Here is a 26961-nt window from a genome sequence, read left to right as displayed (position 1 = left end):
CAGACAGTTTATCTGTTATGTGGCTCTGTGAGTTGGGTGAAGGTTGTATGAAGGATGTCCAACGTTGTTTTTAAAAAAATGTCTCAACCACTTGCTTAATATTTTTTGAAATACTCTCTCTTCAGATCTGAATTTGAAAGCAGAGTTTGTTCTTTACCTCAGCTACATACCTTCTCTCATCTATGGCAGTATGAGCAGGTTTTGGAGACATGATGACTTCATCTGGCGAAGACGAATGACTTCCCTCAGGGGCTGCCTGACAGAAATTTGGAAGGAATCCCAATGCAGGAAACATATTTGGATCTCTGTGTAGTATTGTTGAGCATGATCAGGACCATCCTGTATTCTGGGAGATGAGATCTTGGGTGTTCTTCGCCCGGGAGGTGCTTGGAACTTGAAAGCAGCAGTCGCTGCAAGAAGCCGCCTGTCTGTGTGGAGACAAGTCTCAGTGCTGGGGAATGCACAGCGGTGCTAATCACAGAATCAGAGGCTAATTTCAGTTTGAAGGAGGCTGTGGAGGTCTCTTGTCTGCCCTCCTGCTCAAAGCAGGGCCAACTTAGACAAGGTGTTGCAGGTTCCACAGCCCTTCTGGACCTGTTGCAGTGTTTAGCCACTCTCACTGTGCCCTTTTTTTTTCCTTTAGGCTTGGCTGGAGTTTCTGGAAGGATCTGACTCCATCTTCTCTATGATCCCCCATGATAAAATTGAAAAGAGCAATTATATTCTCCCATATCTCCCAACTTAGCCTTCCCTAGGCTGAACAAGGGCTGCTCCCTCAGCCTCTCCTCCTACATCAAGTGCTCCAACCCACTAACCATCTCAGTGGCTCTTTACTGAACTCTCTCCTATTTTTCAGCATCTCTTTCACACTGGGGTGCCAAAACTAGGCACCGTGTCCAGGTATGGTCTCACAAGTGCAGAACAGAGGGGAGTAATCACTTCACTCAAACTGCTGCCTGAAACGTAGCTGGCTGTGCAGTCAGCCGGGTGAATTTTAACAGACAGCTATACATTTTTTTCCCTTCTGGCTGCCGTTTGGAAGTGGTGTCTGGACTTCTGAACGAGAAATTGCATTGGCAAGATTGTGTAAGCTGCAGAGAGAAAAATGAAGCCAGGTGCGTCTCATCACACAATATTGTCCTAGCTACTCATCACAAGCTAGCAGCTTCATTCCGGTTGCCCAGGAACAGTAAGCTCCTTGTGAGGAGCCCCAATACAGCGGCAAGTTGGCTTTAAGAGTTGCCTTTGCCTTGATCTGTTCAAGTAATATCGTAAGTTAGACTCCTCTGAACTGCCTTTCAGAAGAGCTGATTGCATGGGGAGACTGGGAAGCTGAGTCTCCTGATTCACAAAGCTGAAGCTAGGTAGTGTGAATATGCCCCAGGGAGCCACATTGCCAAAGCTTTGTTGAAAGAGAGAAGAAAGACCACTTCCCCGCCATTGATGTGGTAATGGCCTCCAGAACACTGAAGTGTGGCTCTGTCAATGACGCACTGATGCTATCTGAAAGTCAGTCTTCTGGGATATGAATGGAGGCTATTTTGTTCTTCTTCAGTTCATAAATGAGTGCATCTGAGTAGCCAGTGCCTGTGAGCGAGAGAACAGCTCAAGTGGTGAGAAAGCTCGGCTTTCTCATGCTTCTGTCTTTGTGCATTGGCCATGGGTGAGTGGCCTGCTGCTTTCACAAGAAACCCTGTTTAGAAGTGAGTGTGGGTAAAGTTGGCATCTTTTGTCCAAGTGCCATCTCTGTAGGATATCCAGAAGTCAGGATCCCCCTTCTCTCACGGAACAGGCTGTGACCCTGGTCTGAGCTGGCACTGAGGGTCTCAGCTCCAATCTCATGCATAAAGGACTTCCCTTCAATGACACACTAATGGTGACATACTACTGTAGCGTCTCTCCATGTAGGACAAATGATGCTAACTTCAAAACAGAAATCTCGAGCACAAATAAAGTAAAGTAACAATGAAACTAAGACAGTGGGATGTTCCAGGGGATCTTTAAACAAAGGCGTCTGCACAGTACCTGCAGCACTGCAGTGAATTTAGAAATGCTGTTGGTGTCCTCCACTGCTTACAGTGGTTTTGTCCTTTCAAAGTCCAGGTTTCTTTTTCCCCTTTTAAAGTTGCTGGCTCTAAAATATTCTACTTGACATTTTCTCTACACTAACAGGATTTTTTTTGTTGATTCTGGAAGCACTTGAGAACAGGGGAAATCGGCCAAGACATTCAAAAGTTAAATTAAAATCTGACTCTGCAAATAGCCAGTGTCACTGGTGTGAATAACTTCACTCTCCGGTAAAAGATTCGGAGGGAAAGCAGAGAATTGTATCGGGCAGAAATGCGACTTAACACACACGGGTGAAAGTAATCTAGGGTTGGCTAGGGTGACTTCCAAAGAAGATATTGGGTATTTGGATCAAAAATTATTGATAACAATGGAGGAATTGCTGATGCTATGGGTTAAGATGAGGACATTCCTAATCTTGCTCTGCACTGGTTGTTGTGAGCTTTGTAAAGCATTCAGCTGGGTAAGAACAGGATTTACGGGTAGGTAATCTGCAGCAGTCATTTTGGAAAGCTTTAATCATGGGTTATTGTTGGTGTCAGGAGTTTTTGTGTGCACCTATGGATTAAAGAACGTATGATATGTCTAGAATTCAGAGAGGCATGTAAACAAGCCTCATGGTATATATAATCTTTTCCTGCTCGGAGGTGTCGCTGATGTTGATCAGAACAACTGTGCCAGTTTCCTCTTGAAAAGTGTTCATTTACTGAAAACAAAATACATGAAATGTCATCCCTAGTGAAACATTTGTCTCTGCATCTGTGCCCACATCTTCTGGGGCCAAAGTTTCCACATTCTTGCTTCTTGCAAAGCTGTTGCGGTGGAAGCCTTTCCCCTTTATAGCAATGTTGGGTTTTTTCAGTAAAAAACAAACAAAGCTATTTTCCGTTTCAGAATGCAAGATGTAATATCTCTGGAGAGATTAACCTTCTTCCCAGAGTTGTTTTTGTGGTTGAAAGAATAAATCTATTATCATTAAAATTAAAAAAAAAAAAATCTGCACCTCATTATTTCCAGAAATAAAGCTGACATAATGAGATTTATTAAGAATTGACTCTGGGTGAACTGAAGAGAGATCCAACCCCAAAGACTTTGTGTTCTAGGGAAAAGGCAGAAAGACAATAGGATGGACACAGGGGAAGCTAGAAGAGAGAATTGGTCTGTGATGTTAATAAGAAAATATGTTCTTTTGGGGAACGACTCTGAGAAGTGGCTTGGCAAATGCGGCAGGAGGAGTTATTCAGACCTCCTTCACGTGTTAGGTGCTTGGCTGAGCTCAGTTGCATGAGGCAGAAATGCGAGAGGTGCACAAAGTATCAGGACTGGCATGGCCGGGAGGAAATGTAGAGGGCAAGAAGTGTTAACATGATAGCTTATTCTTGCCAGCTCTGCCCCTTCCCTTGGTTCCCTCTCCTGCTTTTCTTCCGTAGCTGAGCCCCTGGTTAGCTGCTGGACCCCCCTCCCGCTGACACTGGCTCCTTGCTGTGCCACCAACCTCTTAGGAGCAGCAGTAAAAATATTCCTCCACATATCCATGAGAAGAAATGTGGTTTGGCATTTGGCAAAGTCACACGGGCGCAGACTTAGTGCTGAGGCAGCAGTTTTTATGAGCAGGCTGGCTTCTCGTGTGCACTACCTGGGATGCCAAATTTCGCTGGCTTTTCTTCCAAGCCTCTACCCCCTCCTGCACCTCTATGGGGTAGGTCATTCTTTTTTCTTCTTCGCTTTCTTTTTTACTTCCCTTTTACCTTGGGGGCCATCAACAGCTTTGTTTCCTGATCTCTGTGCAGGGTGTCTGCTTTGAAGAGAACTTCTCACCTTTTAGTTGCTGAAAGAATGTGAGGAATGAGGCCCCATGGCCCCAGCCTACCACCCAGCCGGGCTGTGTTTGTACATGCAGTGGAGAGAGAGCAAGGTGTCTGCAGTCCCTGGGAGCAGACTCGGACCCTGCAAGCGCTGCTTGGTGGGCAGCGAAGGAGAGATGGCGGTGGCATGTGCAGAGGGCGGGGATGGACTTTAAGTGCGTATCTGAGCATTTCACTACACTGAAAAATACTTGTTGGTAGTGCCAGCAGCAATATAGCCATATAGCTACAGATCCTAATCCACCATGGAGTTTCAACTTGTTTTAGCAATTAAGTTTTCTTGACAATGTTAACTTCTAAGGCAGATCCATGAGTAAATCAGTCTGGCGAGAGGAGTGAGTGGCTTATCTGGCTGCAGTGGCTCTGGGATATCTGCAAGTGCAGGTGGGTTGGCTGGGCAGGAGGAGAGGGTTATTCCCACCCCCACGTAGCTGTCACGGCTGTCAGTGTCACTGTGTATGTATTTCCTCTTACAACTGCATCCGCCAACAGGGTGAACAAGACAAAAGAGCTTTGGTGAATCCAGCTGTTGCAGAGGAAACTGTTATGGGCCCTATTTGCCTGCCCTGCTCCTTGCCAATAGCTGCTCCTTCATGCCAGGGTGGGCAGTGTGCCGTGCTCCAGCCACTCTGGCTCACAGCTGGGTATTTGGGCTTATACCACAGGCAGCCGTGAGTTTGTGCTTGTGCCCCCAGGCGCTGCAGTGTGCCGAGGCACGGGCGCACGTTCGCTTCCACCAGAAAACAGCTGGGAACGGGGAACATCCTAAACTGCTCTCCCTGTTTGCAGGTGCGTGTAGGGCAGGCTCCTACAGCGACACTTGAGATCGTTGTGCTTGTCCGTATGGCTGAAGCAATAATCCAGTTGTTATGTCCACAGAGGCCTTAAATAGACACAAAGGGAGGAATTTCTTGCACCCAACCCTAGTTCTTCACAGCTGGAGGAGGGACCTCACAGTGGTGTGTGCAGATGGGCTGTAGGCTGATGAGCAAGTCTTTTCCTTGCTGAACACCAAAGTCTGTCGCTCAGGAAAGTTTTGCTGATATGTCCCACCTGTAACCCGTGTGTGACTGGCAATCCTAATTACCCGTGCAAATACTCCCAAGGCTAGAGACCCCATGCTGCTGTCTTACCTGGAGAGAGACTAAGCCATCCTATTGCCCCTCCCAGGACATCAAGTCACAGCATCACTTCAGGGCTATGTACAGACACAAAATGGGACTAAAACAATCCAAACTCTTACCCCTTCCGTAATTACCTGCCTAATAAGCCCAAAGGCCTTTCCTGTCTGGTCAGTCACTGGTTCTGATTTTGCTTAATATAATCGGTACCTGAGCAAATAATATCCTAGTCATCAGTCAGGCTAAATGGTATTGTTTTACCCTTGTTTCTCTGTGCTGCACCTGCAAAGTATCCCCTGAACAAATAGCCATGTGTCAAGGGGACGCAAGTACCCTGATGAGCTCTCAAAGTACTTGGCAGAGAAGTGCAGCACTCCCTGGGTTTGAACAAAATCACTCCTGCAGTGGGGGGATTCTTGCTCCTTTCTGCACTTGTCCAGGATCTCCTGGAGGATGCTGTCTCCTGAGAGAGGATAGAAACGCCCATGATGGAAATTGCACTGACAGGCTTTCTTCACCCTTGATTCCCCTTTCAGAGCACAGTTGGAGAGAATCGATGGCTTCAGGGGCACCTGATACAGTTGCTAATCAGTTACTGTGGTTTGAACACAGCGGCAAGATGGGCGCAACGCTGCAATTTGCCCAAGGAGATGCTACCTTATGGAGTGGCTGATGAGCTTCAAAAGCTGCAGATCCAAGAGAGGTAAATACTGTTTCATGCCTGTTTCAATGATTACATATTTGCTTAAGATAATCTGCCATAATGTTTCCTTGGGGAGATAATTTTGCAAAAACTTCCTCCATTTACTCATATCACATCTTGGCCATGTACATGCTGCATTTGCTTTTCATAAGCCTGGAAATGTCTGTGAAAGGTACATTTTAAACTCACTCCTGAGTACTTAGAAGCTGTATGAGATTGGTTCATGCTGCAGAGGCGTCCTCCGACTTCCTCTGCCAGATCAACAGCACAAATGAAATGATGTGGGTAGGATCTGAATATGTGTCTATTTTACTGAGTTGATTACATGTCTGTCAAAGTTTTCTATATACTCTGCATCCCCCACTGTACTGTAATCTGGTTTAATGCCTTTTAGGAGACTTACGGCCAAGAAAATAATTTTAAAGTTCCTTAAATTTTTCTAGTTGTATTTGTTTTCTTCCTCCTTTGACAGCTCATAAGCCATTTTTCATCCCAGTCTGTAATTTTTGCCTCATCCAAAGCTTTCAGAAGTAATAGGAATTTTTGACATTTGGGGTCAGATCCCGGAAGAGTCGCATTAATTGAATTTGGGATAAAACCGGACTCTCCGGCACAAATTTACCAAGTGAGCTTAAGAAGTCTTTAGCCCTCTAGTCTCTGTCCCCTTTTCTTCCTCTAAGGCAATCCCAATAACACAATGCCATGGTTCCTCTCCTGCTTTGGGACCTCCATGTTGTATGCAGCAGATTAGCCTGCAGTAGCTGCAGTTCCTCCCGCGATGGGAGCTTCATCCTATTGCATCCCCTGAAACAAGAGTACAAAGGCAGAAGTCCAAAAAAAGAATTGAAAAATCCTTATATTAAGAAGGGTTCTTACAGCTCCTTGATTTCAAGTGCACAGAACTGTGCAAACAGCCCAGGTCAAGGATCTCTGTGAATCTGCTGGTGTAGGAGGAGCAGAGGGGAAGGATGGAGGGAAGAGGGTGGCCAGGTTCCATGCTGTGTGTAGACAAAGCTGTGCAAAGTTGGAAAGAGGCTCAAAATTTAGCAAGGCACATATAGCCACCTAAACTGTTAGGAGCTGTCTGACCCCCACATCAAGCTAGATCTGGAGGAATACCAGGGCTTTGCAGTTCTGGTTCTGGGTATTCTGTGCTGTGTCTCTTTGAGAAAATGGCCCAAGATCATCCTCTTTATGCAACAATATCCCAGGCAGTTGCTCAGCTATGCTGCATGGAGGAAGAAAGGCTGTATTTGAAAAAACGACTCAATACAAATGATTTGCTGAGCCCCAGTAATTCACTTGTATACTCACATGAGTGATGGTGTATCTGCCGTGCTTCAGTGACTGTCCACAAGATGTTTAAGCAGGTTATTCAGAGGTAGCTGTGTTTGGCACCTTTTTTTAAACCTTTTTTTGTCCTGCAGAAAGGCCTGCATATATGCAGGCTACGGCAAGTCTTGAGGAACTGCAGAGCTTGCAGATGATGGTCCTGTTAGGATCTCACCCAGGACTGCACAGGAGATCTGGAACCGCAGGATGGATGAGGTCTGGCTGGTGGTCCCATCAACACATAGCCCAGTAGCCTCTGTGCCCACGCGTGTTCGTGAGCCGAACTCCTGCAAGGCTGCAGGCTACCACAGTCCTTGGGTTCAGAGTAATTACGCAGTCATCTTGCTGGCCTGCTACAATCAAGCAGCATTTTCTGCGCTCATTCATGTGCAGGAATTCATCTAATTGGATTCTGTGCACACAAGAGGACTTATCCCTGAATGCTCAATGCAAATGCAGGAGAGCTCTGGGCTGTGTGGTTGGAGTCAGCTTAGCTCAAAGCCTTGCTGTCATTTGAGGAGCAATCATGTGTTTCCAGGTAGATTCAAGGCTTTTGTCAAAAACAGAGGGGAGGAAGCAGTGATAATTTTTGGGTTCCTTAGGACTCTTCCATTGTTGTACACATCAGTCACCTTATTCCAGGGTGTTGTGCTTGACTGGACTTGGCACCACTTGCCTGATGTCTTCCTCTTACCCTCACTGGTGAAATGTGTTGGGGGTTTTTTTAGCATGGAGATTGGTGTTTCTAGTTCAGAAGCCAGGTGAGATTAGAGGAAAGTTTGTGGGAAAATCTTGACCGCTCCCAAAAGGTAACTATTTACAACTTTGTGCAAGCTGATAGCCCGTATCTTTAGCATCCTGCAAACATAGCCCTTGAAGCCTGTAATATGATTTGAAATGAATCTGATTTGAAATGGACTGTGTGTCCAGGAGGAGTTGATGATGACATCGTACATTGCCTGTTTGGGGAGGAATAAAGCCAGCAGAAAGTTGATGATCGCTGCTCCCTGGGTAGCAAGTTGGACGCTTTCAGCGCCGTGCTCTTGGTGTGAGAAGCAGAGGCAGGGTCCCTCTTGGCATGGCTGTTGCACGAGTCTGCACGCCCATGCTCATCTGCTATCTCACGTAGTCTGGGGCTGTCTCCTGTTACTGCAAAACGTGCAGCTCTATGCAGATGATTTGGGTGCTTACCTTATGTTCTTAATGCAGGACTTTCCTACTGGTGTCATATGTCAGAATTACGAACTCCAGCTAACAGTTAGGACCTGTCACTGGCTGCCTGGTTAATGCCGACACCTTACTAGGGGGTAAGGACACCATTTTAAGAAGACCAAGCCTGAGACTGAGTGAGGTTACCTGCTCCAACAGGTTTATCATCAGGTTTGTTGTCTTCAACATTACAGCAAATTTCCATCTCCTGGAAGTGGTGTTTATGCAAAAACTGCAGCTTTTGTAACTAAAAATCGTATTTTTGGAGCATAGATTGGACTAACTTGAATTACGTAGAAGGTGAATGAGAACACAGTGTATTATTATTTTTTAAATGCTGATGATTTTGGGAGGGTCTCACAGATGGCCTCGAACAGTTCATGTGCTGAGCTTCATGAGAAAGATCTGATCTTTCTCCTAGTGCAGATCTGCACTGGTTCATGTTCAGGGCCCATGTAACCTCAGGAAATAAGACACAGATGTAATCACCCTCGAAACACCGTCTGCAAAGGCCCACTTCTCCATATGGTACATGGCTTTCTTGGAGCACAGGAAACTCTTGTCTGTCTAGAACATGCTTCTGCTTAGCTCTGATGCATTGCTGGAGCTGCCCTCCTCCTGCCTCCTGAAGCTGCACCAGCTGCCAGTTGGGAGCCAGAAGGTTTTTGCATGAGGCGTAATCCCTCAAAATACAATGGGGCGGTTAACAGGAGTGTGACTTAGCCACAGACTCGGTGCATCTAGAAAGATAAAAAGCATCACTACATCTCTCTGCTCTGGGAATCCTGTGTCGTGTACGGGTGGAGTGAAGGCATGCCGATTAAGATGTGCTGTGCTGTTCATGAGGAGTTGTGACAGATGAGTAAAACCCTTCGTGCCCCAGTTTACTCATCCAGTCATGATACCTGCTGCAGTAGCTGCTATAAAATCAGCAGAGCCATGGAACCTAATAAAACAGTCTGCCTGCCTTATTTATTGAGCTAACAAAGCAGCAGGTTCCCAGAGAGGGTGTTCACACTGTAGAGAGCAAGGTGGTACCAGCATATAAATGACATCATCTCTGCCACTGGTCACACCACATGCAGCTCCTGAACTCTGCAGGTGAGAATATTCCTGGAGACCTGAGACTGCACACCTTCATTAAATATTTTACACAAATATTGACTTCCCCATGCACACAAACCCATGGAAAAGAGTGTTTGTACAGTGAAAGCTGCTATGCTACAAAATTAGTCACACAGTCCCCTAAACATAAGGTTAGTAAATAGTTTCTCAAATAATAAACCATTTCAAGTCTCTATGGGAAATAGACTATCCAGAAATTTGTGATATGTCCAAAATAGCTGGATATTTTTTATTAGTTTCTGTCTTCTGATTGCATCATCTGGCTGAGACACCACCGCAATATGCTGACCTTCCAGTTACAAGGCCATTTCAAGAGACTCTGCTGCATTTTGAAAAGAAATGTGCTGTGTAAGATCCTGTTGTAGGAAATCAGTTAGCTCATTTCTGCAGGCATCTTCCAACATTCCCAGGGTATTAATACACAGATACTGAATTTCTCCGTGTGGTGCCATCTGAAACCCAAATGGAGGGAGTAGCACAAGCAAGGTACTCGGTCTGTGGGTTCAGCTGGCTGTCTTCCCCTAAGTATAGAAGGTTTTGAAACTTTGTTTCTGAACTTCTCTCATTTCATCCCTGTGCAATGTAGGGCAAATGTTCTTGTGCAACCTATGTGGACGTTTTACAGGGAATGGGATGGAGGAGAAGAAGCTGGATAGCATCAGGGAGCTCCGTGAAGCCTTCCCAAGCGATTGCGCTATAAAAGGATGAGGCAGGTTCACCCGTTCCCAGCTGGTAGTGATCTTAGTGTGGAGCAGTCTGAGAGTCTCTTTCTAAGCCAGTTTATGCTGTGGGGAAGTGTGAAGCTCCTGTTTTGACACAGCGCTGGTTAGAGCTGACCTCTCTGTTAAGTATTATACCGTGGGAGCTAGCAGACTTCCATGTTAACCTCAAGGGCAAAAAGCAGTAAATCTAAAATGTGTTGTCTCTGAATGTGGAAACAGCTGCCCAACTTTGTCATCCAAGTTGCATCAGTTCTGGGAAAGAGAGCTGAGCATTGAGGACAGGGCTTGGGACTCTGACTCCAGCAAGTGTTTTGGTTTGGGTGTTCTCTGCAGTGGGTACAGTGCATGTGCGTGGTGAGGTCTCGGATACAGTGCCATTTCTGTGATAGGAATAAAAAGAGAGGATGACTCAAGACGGAAGAGGCTGAGATTACAGGGAGAGTGAGGAAAGAGAGGGTAAGGGTAAGATAAAGAGTTGAGTGGCATGGGGAAATAGAAGGTCAGGGTGAAATAGGGGGCTTAAGACTTCCTCCAGTCCAGGATTTTCTCTCATTGCATGACTTAAAGGAATAAAAAGAGAGGATGACTCAAGACGGAAGAGGCTGAGATTACAGGGAGAGTGAGGAAAGAGAGGGTAAGGGTAAGATAAAGAGTTGAGTGGCATGGGGAAATAGAAGGTCAGGGTGAAATAGGGGGCTTAAGACTTCCTGATGTTCCTCCAGTCCAGGATTTTCTCTCATTGTATGACTTAAAGCTGTTGCATCTGATTCTGTGCAGGGTAGAAGAGGCCGCAAAAGCAGATAATTATGAAGAGAGTAAGAGGAAGGACTGTTACCAGCTTCCTATTCCACGGGCAAATATTCACTTCCTGCAGACGTGGGAAGAGACACTGCGGTGCTGGGAAAAGGTGCTGCGGGTGAGTGTTACTCTGGTACTTACTTTGCAGCGTCAAGGAGCAGAAACTCCAGCAGGCTGGTACGCAGGGTTGTATGTGGGCCACTGCCATCAAATGTCTCCCTCCCCGAGTCAAGAACAGCTGCTTCCTTTAGGCTTGTCTGATTTGGGGAACGCGTTGGGAATTACTGTGGCAGGAAAGGTTCCGGGGGGTAACTGAGGTGTGCTGTGAAAGTTACTTGTCTCTGTAGCAGTTTGCACACTAGCAAAGAGATGCAGTTGCTGGAAAAGAAATGCTTGTGTTCTGGACAGGGACTGTCCAGGCTACTTTCAAGCGTAGACAGTCTCTAAGTAAAGAAGGCTTTTGTCCATGTTGCAGCCTGGGCAGGTTGTTGGCATTGACATGGAGTGGAGGCCTTCGTTTGGCATGGTCGGGAAGCCCCGTGTCTCCCTCCTTCAAATTGCTCTGAAGGATGAGGTGTTCCTGCTTGATTTGCCACGGCTCCTGGAGCAAGCTGAGACGGAGAGTGAGAAGGAGAAGCTTCCCCATTTCATCCAGATGCTCTATTCAGATGCAGCCATCACTAAACTAGGTAACATGTGTCTCTTCTCCCTGCCTCGGGTCTTTACACAGCTTATTTTGTGTAATTCTTAGATCCTCTTTGGGGTTGTCACTCTCTAAATCCGCTTATCACGGAACCAGCTTTTGTAGCCCTGGGTATTCAGATACTGCCATGCCAGGAAGCAGAGTGACCAGTGTAACTGGGAATGACAGAAATGTCTTCGTTTCAGGTCAGACCCAAGATTTCTGATTTAGCCTCCCTGCTCGGACTTGGGATTGTCTTAGTTCCATACTAAAGCCCAATTTGCACCCAACCTTCAGTGGTCTAGGGAAGTCTGCCATCCAGAGCTTTCTGGATTTGCTGGCCCTGTCCCAAAGCCTCTGTGCTGAGCTCTCCGGCTTACCATACCTGGTTTTGGATTCTGCTTGGAGGCTTTTGGCAGGAGTTGTTAAACCCGGAGTTCAAGGGCAAATTCATAACTGACCTACCAGATTTTAAATAAGTTGATTTTAAACTCAGCATTTTTCATCCACCTCTTCTCTCCCAATCTTGATTTGCAAGAGTATCTCTTAGGAACAGGAGAGATGGGAGTCTGCCTTGTTCTCTATCTGAACAGTCCTTCCACCATATGTTTATACATATATTGTCAGCATTTTGACTCTGAACTAGAAAAAGCTGCAGTGCATTAGCCATGATTTGAGGTTTTCCTATCTGTGTGATTTGGGCTTTTCTTTCCTCAGGTTATGGGATGTCTGGAGACCTTAGCAGTCTTGCAGCCACATGGTCTGCTTTGAAGGACATGGATAAGCAAGCGCAAGGTGTAGTGGACTTACTCACAGTAGACAAACAAGTAAGGATGAACACATGAAGATATGGAAAATTGTGTCTCCTGCGTGTGTTCATAGATAACTGTCAAGAATTCACAGCATTGTGGTTTTGTGTCCTGTATTGGCAGGGAGATGGCTACATGAGTAAATAGGCCTTTTCCACTTGTGGTTTCGAGGATAATGTGATTCTGTAAAGAAAGACAGAAGCATTTAGTTTTCATCAACTAAAAAGTTAGAGCTTGATATACTAATAACTTTTTTCATAGACTTTATAAAAGCTATGAAAAAGCAATTGAAATGGAGACATAGCTCCATTCAGCTAGGACAAAGCTTCTGAGCACAAGTCATACTTGAACTTGGTAAGAGTAAATTCTTGTAGAAATTCTGATATTCCAAGAATTGCAGTATTGAAGCAGATATTATGGAGTTAATGATTTGTAGAGAATTCATTCATAGAAGGGCTGCTGGTGGATTCAGCACAGGAATTTCTGTTCAGCTGAAATACAGCTGTCTCTGGGTTTGCACACAGGAGTTTTTAGCAGTCTGCAGAAATGTTAAGGACAACCATTTTAGTGGGTAAATTTTACAGAGTGTGTTTAAGGCTGTGGGTTGGGGTGAACCCAGATCTTTGGGACTGATAGCTTAACCTGGGAAGTGCTGCAGGAGGAGAAAGGTGCTGAGCACCCTGCAAACCTCTGAGAAGTCACAGTCACAGCCCCACTGCTCTGATGCAATGCTGTACGACAATGCACTTTTTTTCCTTCCCTGGCTATGAAACAGACTTCTTTTGAGCAAGTGTGTTTGTTAAACAAATAACCAGACGCCGTATACATCTAATGCCATCCCAGCCCTTGTCTGAGACAACGGATTCAATATGCCAGGCAACAGATAAAAATGATAGGGTTGCTGCATGGCCCCACCCACTGGAACAGGAGGTGTTGTAAAAGTTGTTTTATAACCGTGTGTTTTACATCTTCTTCTTTCCGTCAGCTGCAGAAGAGCTCCATTGACTGGAAGAAGGGCGGCTGGAAGGTCGATGTACTGTCCCCAGAGCAGAGCTACGAGGATAGAGGGTTCAGGCAGCCGGAGAAAGGTCTCAGCCTCTTGGTGCAACATGTGCTGGGAAAACCTCTAGATAAAACAGAACAGCTGTCTAACTGGGAGAAACGGCCTCTCCGGGAGGAACAGATCCTCTATGCAGGTCTGGTCACTGACTCTGTGGCAAGGTGCTACAGATTGTCCCTTACAGGCTGTGTTTGTCTGTTCTCTGTCACCAGGAAAATTGTTAAGTAGCAAACGAAGAACATGGCTTTGCAGATTAGTTCCTGTTCAGAGAAACCAGCACATATTATGTTTGTCCTTTTGCGGACATGGCTTTAATGGGTGAAGTTTAAACTGTCCAGTGATTCATTATTTCCCTTATGAAAGAATTCCTGTGCTTTGCAGATTTTGTCTGATGAAACATCACTTCAGTGGAAACTCCTCTCAGTAACAGAAAGGAAGAAAGTCCACTTCCTTCTGCCTCATTTCACAGCCTTTCTGCGAAACAAGTGCTATGTTCATTTGTCATAGTGAAGTGCTTGTTAGAGCAGGGTTAAAAATGGGTAGACGTGGTGTCAGAAACTGCAGCACAGAATCGGTACTGTGGAGGGACGAGTGGAATTTATTACTGATTACCCCAGAGTCAGAAGTCTGGGACTAAATCTTTTCCTGAGGCATCAAAGGACAGTCTACTGAAGCGAACTAGTTCTTTGTAAAATTCAACTATCCTTGAAGCTGACACAGTTCCCACAAAAGTTAATCACCAGGACTTGTAAAACTGGCTTGGAGACTTAGACAGTTCCCGTTGCAAGGAACAGAGGCCACATGGCAGTGCGTGTGGGCAGGTGATCGCAAACAACTCGCTTATTACTTTTTAAGATACTACATCTAATGGGGAAGTTACCTTCCCATAGCTGAGATGCGGTAATAAACCGTGGGCAAGCCGCTGCTCAGTAACAAAGGAGAGTAAAATGGGTTGGCTGAAGCTATCTTACATGGTGGATTGAACAGGCGCACTACAATTTGCATTACATTAGAGTCAGAGACAGCAGAGGGCCTGTCGTTTTTTGAGCTCCTCTGCCTTGGCTCTTTGTGATCGTGTGTTAGGTTATGATGCTCACTGAATCAGTAAAAGAGAGCAGGGTACAACGTTAGTAAGCTGGAGCTTCACAGGTTGTTTGCATTCAGTGGCATTTACAAAGGTGAGGGCTCTTTCTTGCATCAGGAAAGCCTCTGTTTTACTTTTGAATGAAATCAGCTGAGTCTCATATTCCATTTTTTTCAGCTTCAGATGCATACTGTTTGCTGGAGATCTATGAGAAACTCTGTAAGGATCCAGCAAGCTTTGGTCTGAGTTCAGACCTGACTGGGAGTCTGGTGGGAAAACCAAGCACAAAACCCAGGGCAAAGAAGCAGCTGAATAAACAAGAAGTACCGTCACCTTCTGGACAGGTTTGTAAACATCTTCAAAGAGCTGAATGTTGCTCAAGACCCCTGCAAATCATATGTTGCCTTGTCTCTCAGTCATACTATTAGCTATGCATGGCATGCCTGTTTGTAGTCTGTTCTCAGGACTATTGCAGCAAACGTCTTCTTCGCTCCTCCCCTTTACTGGTAAGATGTGCTTTCTCCTTTGCGTGCCTTCGTTCAGCTTTCCCTGCAATTTTAGGTTCATTTGTCTTCGCAAAATGTTGGTGCAGATCTGTGTGGCAGAACCCAGCTAACCTCGCTGGTAGAAATGTTTCTTCCACATTTCCTCAGTGGTGTGGGTTTGAATTCTGTGGCCTAGGTGTTGCATCAATGAGGTTTCAAAACTGACTTCCTTACTTTTTCTTTTAACTGAGCTTCTACACTTTGATTTCACATTGGGAATGCCTCCTTTATTGTGTCTGGAGTTGAAGTCTGCAAAGTTAAAAACAATCGATCAAAAAAGTCTTTCTGCTGATGGCTTGTCTCTGACTCCCTGCCATATGCATGCTGCATGACTGGCCTCCCGCTGCAATGTATGTTGTGACAGAGCCTTAAAACTCCACTGGCCATAACTTGGAGCTGCATCACTCTGCTCAAATATCTTGGAACGTGACTGGTCCCTCTCTCTCAGTCATAAAGTTTTACTTTTAAAATGCAACCATCCGGTTGTTTATGCACCTATGAAAACATCAGCAGAAAAACAGTTTTGTTTATTAACTGAGAAGACTCGCTGTGGCTGTGTATCCTTCTGAGTAGTCCCAAATGTATGTTTAGCTCCTGAAGTCAATACTACCTTCCATGGTTGGACTGAGATGCTATTGATTATAGCCACCTTTTCAGGATCCTCTTTATCAAGTGACTGTAAATGTACAGTATCCTATTAGTCTTAGGCAGTAAAACACAAGCTGTTCAGTAGTTTCCTAAGCACTCTGTGTTCATGGGAATATTGTATGTTACAACAGATTTGACTGCTGCAGAAATGGGAAAAGTAAGTACTTCAGGCTTGAATTACCTTGTGAACTCATGGGTCATCTTTGTGTTCTGTACAGTCAGATTCATTAACAGAGAGGTAGTTGGTAAAATCTGGACTGGGATTCAAAAAAGCAGACTTCTCCTGACTCTGCATTCTGCATGACTCCAAGCTCTCTTTCCCAGTGTTTCCTAGTCCACTCTCTGAAGTGGGGCTAATGACACTATTCTCCTTTACAAGCTTTTTGCTGTCTGCTGGCATGAAACATGAGAAAAAAGCTACATATGACATTGCTGGCCATTGAGTAAACACTAGCTAAGAGCCAGCTGCTGCTCCTTTACATCTGTTTGAACAGAAGCAGCAGCACAGGGTTAGTGTCTTCCAGCTACCTCAACATCGAAGGCCCAGCTTGATCCGTTATCACAGCACTCTGATGTCTCAGGGCACAGCTGCAGCCGCCAAGGTCCTTGCAGGAGCCAGTGACAGTCCAGTCTACCCAGTGCTCCAGAGCTTTGAGTGCACGTACCAGCTTCTGGGAGGTGCAGCATCACAGAGATTGAGCTCTCAGATCTGAGCTAGTTCACGTGGTCAGCCCAGGCGTATCTGCGTGGTGCCACAGCATTTCCAGGCCTGAGTCAACTCCTGCAGAGCTACTCTGCAATGCTGCAGTAACTCTCTGGTTCCAAAGACAGTGTAGGCCTGCATAAATGGTGGCTGTGTCCTTCAGTCATCCCAGCTGATTCAAGTTCCTGGAGGCAAAGCTGAACATTGGAGGTTCCTTAATAACTTCCCTTCTCCTTGAATGTAGCTATTGTACTTCTGGGAGCCTTCCAACGACAAAGTCTCCAACTGCAGGAACTCCCCCGGCAGCAGACATTTGAAATAAAATAAACAGAATTCAGGCACTGCCTATTTTTAAAATTCCGAAGATAACAAAGCTGATGTGGTTGCTTTGTCTACCTGTTTCTCCCTCTGTCTGACAGATCCCCTTCCCAAATCATAACTCTGGCACATGTGTATTAATTGCAGTCTAATTCGATAGGGGAATAGCAGTCTTGGAGATGTGTTTCTGTGAATTCATGAAAATGAATGTCTGTGTATAGAGCGTAGAAGGCCAGGCTGGCATTTCTCCGGGGAAGGGCTGCAGATCCCCGGTTTGGGTGGCCAGCTGGCCAGTGAGTGAATGGCTAATTCAGAATTAGCCCCATCGTGCGCTGCCTCCTGCCCAAGCGGTAGGTGGGCGATGTAGAAAGGACATGAAGGAGGAACTAGAGGTGTTGCAGAGCGTGGGGGAAATTGTAATACAAGTGGTAGGGGACAGTTGGATTTGCCATGGCAGGTGAATGCAGGGAGGCAAAACACAAATGTGCTGGAAATCAGCCTTCTCTTCTGCTGCTTACGGATCTCTTGCCTTTCTGTAGCAATGCAAGGGATCCAAAAAGGAGACTTCGTGTCGCTCTGCTGCCATCTCCCCAAAGGAGTTCAGTGTGGTCTGCGATAACATGCTGCAAGGCCTCGGGCGCTATCTTCGCTGCCTTGGTGTAGATGTCCGGATGCTGGAGAATGAGGATGACCACAGGAAAGCTGCTGAGGTTAGTCACGTGTGTATGTGTGTGTGTTTATAGCTCCCATCTGCGCTCCTTGGGGAGTGCCTGCTGCTTACTGAATAACTGCACTGGTTAGTCACTCGCGCCGAACAGGAGCTGCCCAGCGCATGCTTCCTCTGTGCCCGTGCTGAGACCCAGTTCTCTGGTTCAGTCCGAGAAGCTGTGTCACATGGCAGCTGGTATCAGCTAGTCCCTGCAGTAGTGTGTGAGCTTGGTTCTCCGTTTCCAGGAGATGGGAGGTGAGCAGAGAGTGCTGTGATCTCACACCTTATTTGTGTCTGTATGTTTGTGTCGTTGACAGCTGGGATGTTTCAAGTCATTAGAAGAACACAAGTAGAGTGTAAAGATATGACCTGCAGTCTCAAGTGTCTTTGATGGGGAGGTGGTGGTAGATTTGCAACAAGACAAAAATCAGAGAAAGGAACCCAGAATTCACTTCGGTTTCTAATGGACTCCAGTTTGGGCTTACAGGGAAGGTATTTGCCTGCCTTGTGCCTGGGTCAATTGAACAGAACCATAATCAAAAGATGGCTGTTCAATATGAAAGGAAAAATTTCCATAATGAATTGCCATATAATGTCCTAGCTGGCTACCACCTTGTGAGAGGACTCGAAGGTGATCAGCCACAACTTGCAGTGAAATGTTTGGGAAAGGAAGAGTCTCTAACATAGATGGGGACAACGAACATTGGTCTGGATTCCCATAACAATTTTGACCCTCTGCCTTTCAGAGGAGAGACACATGCTTCTTCATTTCAGACATACTTCTACTATGCCAGAAATGGAGATATCCAGCCCACACAGTGTGTTGCTATCAAATGTGCACTGATCACCCGGCCTGGTGCACAGGATGTTTCCTCTTCAGATGTCTGCTTGGCCTGAATCCTGGGCAGGCTCTAACTTCTGCAGAAATAATTAATATCTCATCTCTGCCAAACTTGCACAAGTCATTTAAACAAACTAGTTCTCACTGCCTCCCCCCAGAGCCCCGTCTCCGCTTCTCATCCTGATACCTTATCGTGCTATGGACAGGATGTTTTACATTGCTTTCTCTATGGTGACCGGACAAACATCCTTTCACTATCAAAAGCCCTTGGAGTGTTACTGTATTGCAAAGCCTTTGATCTGTGCTTGGATAATCAAAGATAAAAATAGACTCCTCCCACCCTACTTTATATCTGGCTAGTCCTGATTTAATAAAAGTTGAATGTTGACCACCCCTACGCCCAAAAACTTGTGTTATTGTAAAGGCCAGGAGAAGGGTTTGGATCCTGGTCACTGAATACAAGATAGACAGTTTGGGTGTTGTCCCAACAGAGTCTCAAACTAGTGTCACCAGGAACACATAAGTGTGTACAGAGTTAGTGTTTGTTCTTCATTAAAGTCATTTCACTAAAATGATTTATCAGTCATGCTACACATCTCCTTGTGCCAAGAACTCCTGAATCACCTGGCATTTGCTTCTTATTGTTCTCATTCCTATTGCTTGTTAAAGTGACTTCAAGTATTGGTAGGCAGATGGATCTTGTCTTTCACCCTCTATTATTTGAGATTAAACTTACAAGCCTGAGAACTTTGTAGGTTGGGCAGCTATGGATTTTTTTTTTTTTTTCTTTTAGACCAATGCGTGCAGCAGTAATTGGTTTGAGAAACCCCATTCCCAGGCTAAACTTGAAGTCTGTATCCTGTGTACTGCTTCGTGTTGTGCTGCTATTATTGGCTAAATGTTTTATCTTGGACAACAGTTGTCATGGCAAGTTTATCATGCCAGATCTGCAATCTCAGATCTGCCAGCCCGTGAGAGCAGGACCTCTAATACCACGAGCCAGTGCATTCCCCTGTTTGCCCATATTTAGCTGTTGTGAGATGACACTGGTTTGCATTCTGTGTATTTAATGGTGCCATTTAATTAGGACTTGACTGGAGAAGTGACTGATTAAAAGTTATCTGTCGTAAGCACAGACACAGAGAACGGAAAATGGAAAACACTTTAAAAATGGAAAAATAATAGAAATTCATACTGAAAATTTCTGTGGTTAAATCTGTCCTCACGTTGAAGGCAAAGAGCTCACAGTCCATCCTTATAAAAACGTTTTAGCCTCTGTTCATGAGCACCAGCCTCTCTGGGAAGAGCAGCTTTGTGTCCAGGTACGGGTTCTGTGTCATTTTCCAAGTCTTCTCATTCTGTTAGGTGGCAGTAATATTTTTATCATGTCATGTGATATTTTTACCGTTCATATCCTAGCTGCTGTAGCGCAATGCACGCAAGTGTTTGGCAAAGCAGGTATGCAGCTGGGGGATGAAATTCGTACCAGATGTGCTGGACAATTGAGAGCCGGGGGGATTCACCATGTGCTTTCCCTGAAACGTGTCCTTGCCTGGCAGCACTGCTCCGGTCCTGCACCTTGGGAGGAGGCCCTTCTGGAGGGCTTTGGATAGTGGTCCAGGCTGGCCCAAGCCTGGCTCCCTGCTGTATGGCAAAATAGGGAGGCCGCTCTTGAGAAGGGCTGTATGCATCCAGCCATTCCAGCCCCCACCAGGGGCTTCTGACTCCATCCCAAGGTAAAGAATGACTCCATCTGGTAAATAATGTGGAGATTCGCTCTCTCTTATGCAGCATCCTTCTGTGTGTGCAGCTGCTATTACTGAGGTAAGCCAGCCTTTGCATTTGCACTTATTTCTATAAGCAACACGTTATTTCCAGTTAATACATTTTTCTTTTCTTAAATCATGTCCTATGCCTGTTGTATTTCTAGCCAGGTCTTCCAGCTTGTCTTCTGCAAACTTCTCTCTGCAGAGAATCTTAAACCTGTCTTTTGGGCCTTGGGATAATTAGAAGGAGGTGGGAAAGTTTCAGTGAGTGTTACTCTTTTCTCTGCAATTTTGCAGACTCAGGTAGAGCAGTGGGATGCTTCTCATACTAACCTTAAAGGATCACCCACCAGTCTGAAGTGACTACAGCAGATCTTGCAATGTTGTCCTTCAGGAGTGAAGCAGAAGCTTGTAAGAAAATTTTAGTAGTCTCTTACGTTGCTAATTTCTAAGAAGAGACTTGGTGAAATCTCAAAGCCCTTTGAGTTGAGTTGCGGGATGGTTTGTTTTATTTTTTTAATGGACTGTGCTCTTGGTCTTCAAAATCATCCTCATCTCTAAGAATAATTTGCAGGCTAAGGCAAACCTGGTATCTTTTTGAAGTGTGATAATATCCAGAAGGCTGGTAGAACTGGCTTCTTGCAGCTTCAGTGGTGTAGAAGGTTCCTTTGCAAGGTTACACCTACTCCCCCAAAACTCCAGGTGAACTGGTGAGTCGGAGAGGAGGGCCAGGCTTGGATGGATCTCAGGAGCCAGTTAGAGCAATGTGAACCTGGATCTAAATTGCCCTGGACTGGTTTGGAGCCATGGAACACAAAGGGGACTTCTAATACTGCAGTGAGCAGAGCTTCATGGAATGGGGGAATCTAATCTCTGATCTTGTCTCAGCTTTGAATGTCTTTTTCCATATTTTTGATGTAAACCTCATTCTTCAGGTTTGCTAGTCTTTTTACCTCCCCGCCAGTCTGCGGAGTAAATTCACAGAGGACAGATGAAGAACCGTTCTGCCTTTTAAGATCAAGACTTTGCTTTTGATGTTTGGTCAGCAGGAGGAGAATGTCTTTCATTGGAGACCTTGATACAAATAGGTCTACCTTAAGAAACAGAATTGGGTCGATGGTTTTGGTCTGGTACTTAAGGCCACGTTATGAAATCATCACAATAACGCTGTACAATTTATGGTTTTCAGGAATGCTGAAGAGAAGTCTAGGGTTGAAATACCAGCAGTACCGCAAGTGCACTGCAGGACTGGGCTGAGTGTGTTCATAGCTATTAAGTTCTTGGTTTACTGTCTATTTTAAAAGAGTCTGAGATAACAGGTAGGGGCCTTCAGGGTTGGATGGAGGTTTGTGATCCACTTCTCTAATAAATCCTTGTCTGGGGGCTTGTCCAGCACACATCCTGGAGCAGATGCTTTCTGTCCGCTCCCTTTTTGTCTGAACTGGGCCCTTACTGGCCAAGGCGCAGGATCACTGCTTCACCTCTGCCACTGCAAGGGGGGGGTCACAGCTTTTCCTGGAGTGCTGCCTTGCAAAAGGAGCACTGCAGTTTGCCTCTTCAAAGACATGCAGCGTTGCGCAAGATGTGTCATGCTTGGCAAATTTTAAATTTTAAATTACAAATCTACAGCCTTGTGCTGTTTCTTGAAACCTTCTTTGGCCTTCATTCAAGATCCTTTAGGTTGTTACAAATGATTCTGCTGCTGGTGCTGGCTTCGAAACATAGGGTCTCTCTCTGCCCTCTCTCATCAGTCGTTGCCCTTCCAGGTCTCTCTGGCAGTAATTCATTTGAGTTCATTCATCTCCTCGAGATGAAATTTGGCTGAACAGACAGGCACGTTAAGGGCTAAATAAGAATACCAAGTTATTAGGGAGTGCTTTCTGTCCAGAAGGTCTAAGCCTTTTCCAGAGGAAGTTGATATTATCTTTTTAATAGATTGTGAAACTGAGGCCAATGCCCTCTCTGCAGCACTTGGGATGGAGCACAAGTCCCTGACACCCACCCCAACACACTACTCTGATGGTTCTTCTCCTTTTATTTGCATCTCTGAGCATACATCTCCCGGATGGTCCCAGCGCTGCCTTTGGTTATTTCTTTAGAGGAAAAGAAGGAATTGTGCCCTTTTCTCCAGCACATATCCTCCATGGTTTCAGTCAGATGTGTGCTATCACATGGCTTTTCTGGCTCTGCGTGCTTCTCCCAGTCGTTGTTCCAGAGGCAGAAAAACATGCTGGAAGAGTTATTGCTTTTCTCCTTTTTATTTGATGTTCTTTGCCTGTCTCTGCAGAGCCATTTAGATAAGGGGATTTATCAAGCTTGAACTAATTAACCCTGGATGCAGGAAGTCAGAATGGAGTGTTCCAGCTGTGAAATCCTCAGACTTACCCTGAAGCACACATGGGTCTGAAGGAATTTCACATCTCTTTTCCCCTGTCGGCAAATCACTATGGCGAACTTTTGCTGTTGCCTTACTGGACTTCTCTCACTAATGTGCTACGAGGGTGGTTTGTTGGCAGGGCTGGTCAGTAACCCAAACTGCGTGTAGTAGGATTGCATGCAGCACAGGGTGTCTCTGCTGCCACTTCAAGGTTCCTGTTCCTGGAGAATTTTTTTCCTTTATTCAGAGAGAGGATTGATTTTGGTAGAAATCCAGTAATTTTGCCTGTAGGAAGATGCTTTAGAAGTTGTTGCCAATCGCTTTCTCAGTGCAGAACTGGCAGCCAAAGAGTGACTTCACAAAAAAGGGAGGAAAGCAGCTACCTGAAAGGTCAAGATAGGAGAAAAATGGTTGCTTACTTGACTGCACGGGGAGTTTGTGCCTTCAGAACCTTCTCCCCCTTGTTTCATGTTGCCATAGGTCCAGTGGGTCTCAAGAGAATAGCTATCCAAGACAGAGTTGAAAAATCTTGGTTTGTTTTTTTCGGTGTTCCCTGGCAGTGCTTGGTGGTGTCAGACTGTCTGGGAAGTGCAGGAGGACTCTGATCCCAAATGTGTCCTCCTGCCAGGGTTAAAGAGTGATCCAGAGAGAGCTTCTGAAACTCTGATCCAGAAGAGAGACCTCCGTGACACGCATCTGGAAACAGTGAAAAATACGAGGGCTTCCAGCAGAACCCAAGCCAGAGAAGAGAAATAACCTCGTGCCTACCTCGAAGTGCCAATCTCTTGTCAGCACTAGCAGAGCTGAAGTGCTGGTTCACATGGGAATCCTTCTATCGCTACGGCCATGAAACTATTTCCCTCCTACAGGAGGGGGTGAAGGGGTGGGAGGGAGGGATGTCATTTAATCGTACGAAGATCAGTCACACTTTCATCCTTGTGAAGAATTGCAGTTCCAGATTTAGTATGTCCTTTTGGCACCAAACCATTTGAAAGTGTCTCTTACTCTCTTGCGAAGGTCGGAAGTGCGGGTAATGAGTCCCTTGATAATTCAGCGCAGACCTTTCCCTTGAAGGACAAGACCTCTGATAAAAGCGCAGGATTGCAAGTCAGGAGGTGATAAACTCTAATGGAGATGTTCTTTGTAGCCTGGAAAGGGTGCACAATTTCTGTATGTCTGCTCTTGGGCTGCTAGGAGAATAACACTGTCTTATCTTTAAGGAGTGGAGTGAGCATCGTTTTGTTAATGTCTATGAAGTTTGCAGACACATTTAATGGTACCTTTTTTTGCTGGAATTACCTGCTTAGGTTATTTTTGCATTGCTGTGCGAGAAGAACTGCTTGCTTCTTTGTGAACCAGACTGGGGAAATAGAAATAGTCTGGGTTAAGGAAAAAAAAAAAGATAGAAAGGTTTTTGATAGGATTATTTCAAGGTGGATCGGTTCCCTGGGCCATCTGCAGTGCAGATGCACAAGTAGCTTGTTCCAGCACATGTGAGGCAAGACGGGTATTGGCAAGGAGGGGACATGTAGTGAGCGAGCGATACCTTGAGCTGCTATTACTGTCAAGAGCGTATTGTTGAACCAGACCCAGATACTCTTGGCCTAGTGTATGTCGACACTGGAGAGAAAGACTCGATACCGCCAGTTCATGCTCTCTCTGCTTTGACTGAAAGGAAAGCTTGAATCCAGTGTAACTTCAGCCCATGTTCATTATGATTTTTACTGTTTTTTCCAGATTGCCCGACAGGAAGGAAGAGTCATTTTAACCTCTGGACTCCCATATCAGACTGTAAGTGTTCAGAGCTTCTGGCATTTTTTTGGCATTGTATCGTTGCGTGGCCTGGGATGTGCAGTGTAGAGAAAAGGAAAAGTCAGATGTGAATGCAACAGCTGACTTGGCTTTTTCATGTTTTCTGCACTAAAAACTACATTAAGGGTCCTTAGAGGTTTGCTGTTCTGAATGACCAAAGCTGAGGGTGACTTTTTTTTTATACTCAGTACTGCATCAGTAGGGAGAGCGATTGCTCTCCATCGGGGGCGGGGGGTGGAAAACAAGCCAAGCAATCCAGAACAAAGTGTTTCTGTTTGGCCTCACTGGCAGGTGAAAGGCAGCTCAATTCCTGTGCTTTTTATCACAAAGATTCTTGTTTACTGACTGGCTCCACACTGACATAGTTTCAACACTTAAAGACGTTTCTTCAGGCTTGGAAGGGAGAGAATGGAAGCCACCAAGCATGGGTCCCGGTGAAAGCTGTAGAGGTTTTGTGTTCCTATAGATACACAAAAAAATCAAAGCAAAACCCAACCTTACTCTCAGCACCAGATGTTCAGAGCCCTTTGTGAGACACACTTCAAAATGGAGTGTTGGTGGGAATATACTGAACCTGTCAAGTCAGTGGTTGCAATGTTATGATGCCTGCTGCAGGTCTTTTGCACTTTGTTACTGCCCAAAAATTCATTTGGAAGAGTGAAACTATTTGGATTACACACACGAGCCAGAGTGCAGGACTTCTTTGTCACAAACTATCAATATAAAAGCTCCCAACTACTCAAGTAGCTAGTTGGAGTATTTGCAGAATGTAGGTTGCTAATTTCCTACATAATAGCTGAGCATTGAAGAAAACTCCCCCCATGATGAGACACTGTGGGGCAAGTGCAGCCGTGCCATGCTACAGGTTCCTTATCCAGACCATGGTTCCTTGAGCCTACAGTTGATGTAATAGGTAATTCAGCATCCAGCATAATCTTATTTGGCAAAGCTTTAACTTCAAAGTACTGTGTAGGAATTGCAAAAGGAGAATAACTGCTTCCCAATGTATGATACTGTCCTGAGAAATCTCTGGTTCCCTTTGTTCCTTTGCCTTTGTATGCCCTATGCGAGGACAGGATGGCTCTGCTAGACTCCTGTGTTTGCATATAGCTGATCCCACCTCGCTGTGAGTACTCATCATGTTCATAAAGATGTGTCTGGAACTTCCCAGTGCTTGTTCCCAGATACAAACTTCTCTGCTAAACGTGGAACAAACATCGAGGGACTGTCCACATCAACCACTTCAAATTCATTGGCCATCAGTGAACTCCAGGTGAAACGGTGTTAAACTAGAGGGGTTGAAGTGGTAAAACTGTCATTGGACGTCATCTCCATCATTGTGCTTTTGCATACTGTGTGTGATCTGGCCAGGTTTCATGTGAAAGCTGTGATTAAATTCAGTTTCCTCTTGCTACCCTTGTCAGCACCACACCACCAAATTATAATTTGAAGGGAACTTGGGCAATCATGTTTCATATATATATAACATGCTGCAGTGCTTCACTAGTCTCAGAGCTATTGCAGCAGCGGCTAAGTGTTAAATTACCAATTGTGCTTGTTAGATCAAGATTTAGACTGTAAACACATACTAATTCCAAATGTTATTTGTAATTAAAACCAAACCAAGTGTATTAGGAAAAAACCCACGGATCATGATGCATGGAGTGCCTCATTTATTGTCTTTTTGGTTTATGACTTGTCTTTTGAAGCTGCAGTCCCAGGTAGCAGAGGGAAGGTGTTTCTCTGTAAACTGCTCAGAAAAGGCAAAAGAACAGGCCCTGCAGGTTCTGAAGCACTTCAACGTTCAAGTATCCCTGGCGGATATCTTCAGCCGCTGCCAGGTAGGACAAGGCTTGTTTGAATTAAAGTTCATGCTCGCTCGCCGTTTCGTGCACAGCAGGCGCTGCTTCAGGTCTTGCACTCAGCGTCTTCTACTTGGTTCCCAAGATTTCTGCTTGAATTTTGGCAACATCTTGCAAAGCTGTGAGGAGTTCTGAGTGTGCTAACATCCATCAGAAGTGTTGATGAATAAGTCAGAAGAACAGAGGCACTGCATCTGCAGCTTTGCTAGAAACTCTGCTGTTTTTCTGATTTTTGGTACTTGGCATGTGTTTTGGCATTGACTATCACGGTTATAGTCTCTGTTGCTGTGTTCTCCGTCTAGGACACATGCTGTTTTAATTATAAACCATGTTTAATTATGGCTCTGTGATTCTGATAACACTTAATTACTTTAATAGGAGGATTTTTTTTAGGACTGTATTTTTTTTTCAGAAACTATTAGGTTAATTCATGTCCATGCTAGTTGATGACTCCAGATTGTGTTTGGCACTGGATATCTGTGGATTGTTGTTAAGAAGAAATTTTAATTGTGTTAGCTCAAATCTCCATCTCTTCCAATTTCATTCTTGTATTTGTTACAGTAACACGCTGAAACCTATCCCTTCAAAAACTGTAATATAAACCAACTTGCAACTTCAACATCTCTCATCTTATCAGTGTTTAAAGAAAGAAAAAGAAGAAACTGCAAATCTGGCTAGAAAAGGAGCTTTCTCTTAGGAATAAACAAGCCAGCTGAACACTTCAGTGAAGTCTGGCTCAGTGCCTTGTGGTCGAGCTCGCGGGGTCTCCTGGCCTGGTGGAACTGCACAAGTGTTGTAGGAAT

General features: G+C 45.2%; 1 protein-coding gene across 1 annotated transcript in view; it reads left to right on the top strand.

Moving 5' to 3' along the window:
* EXD3 (exonuclease 3'-5' domain containing 3) overlaps positions 1–26137 on the top strand; it is a gene marked incomplete at its 3' end in the record, with an annotated part of 64704 nt that extends 38567 nt beyond the window's left edge. Inside the window, exons 10-18 of the mRNA XM_009573809.1 lie at positions 5590–5756; positions 10922–11060; positions 11418–11631; positions 12342–12451; positions 13419–13629; positions 14755–14921; positions 17331–17501; positions 24222–24275; positions 26006–26137. Coding sequence (XP_009572104.1) covers positions 5590–5756; positions 10922–11060; positions 11418–11631; positions 12342–12451; positions 13419–13629; positions 14755–14921; positions 17331–17501; positions 24222–24275; positions 26006–26137 — 1365 coding nt within the window. The remainder of the gene's footprint in view (positions 1–5589; positions 5757–10921; positions 11061–11417; positions 11632–12341; positions 12452–13418; positions 13630–14754; positions 14922–17330; positions 17502–24221; positions 24276–26005) is intronic.
* Between the last annotated feature and the right edge of the window lie 824 nt (positions 26138–26961).

The sequence above is a fragment of the Fulmarus glacialis genome, unplaced genomic scaffold (assembly GCF_000690835.1).
Source record: "Fulmarus glacialis isolate BGI_N327 unplaced genomic scaffold, ASM69083v1 scaffold11713, whole genome shotgun sequence".
NCBI classification, from domain to species: Eukaryota; Metazoa; Chordata; class Aves; order Procellariiformes; family Procellariidae; genus Fulmarus; species Fulmarus glacialis.
This window is presented reverse-complemented; position numbering and strand designations above follow the sequence as displayed.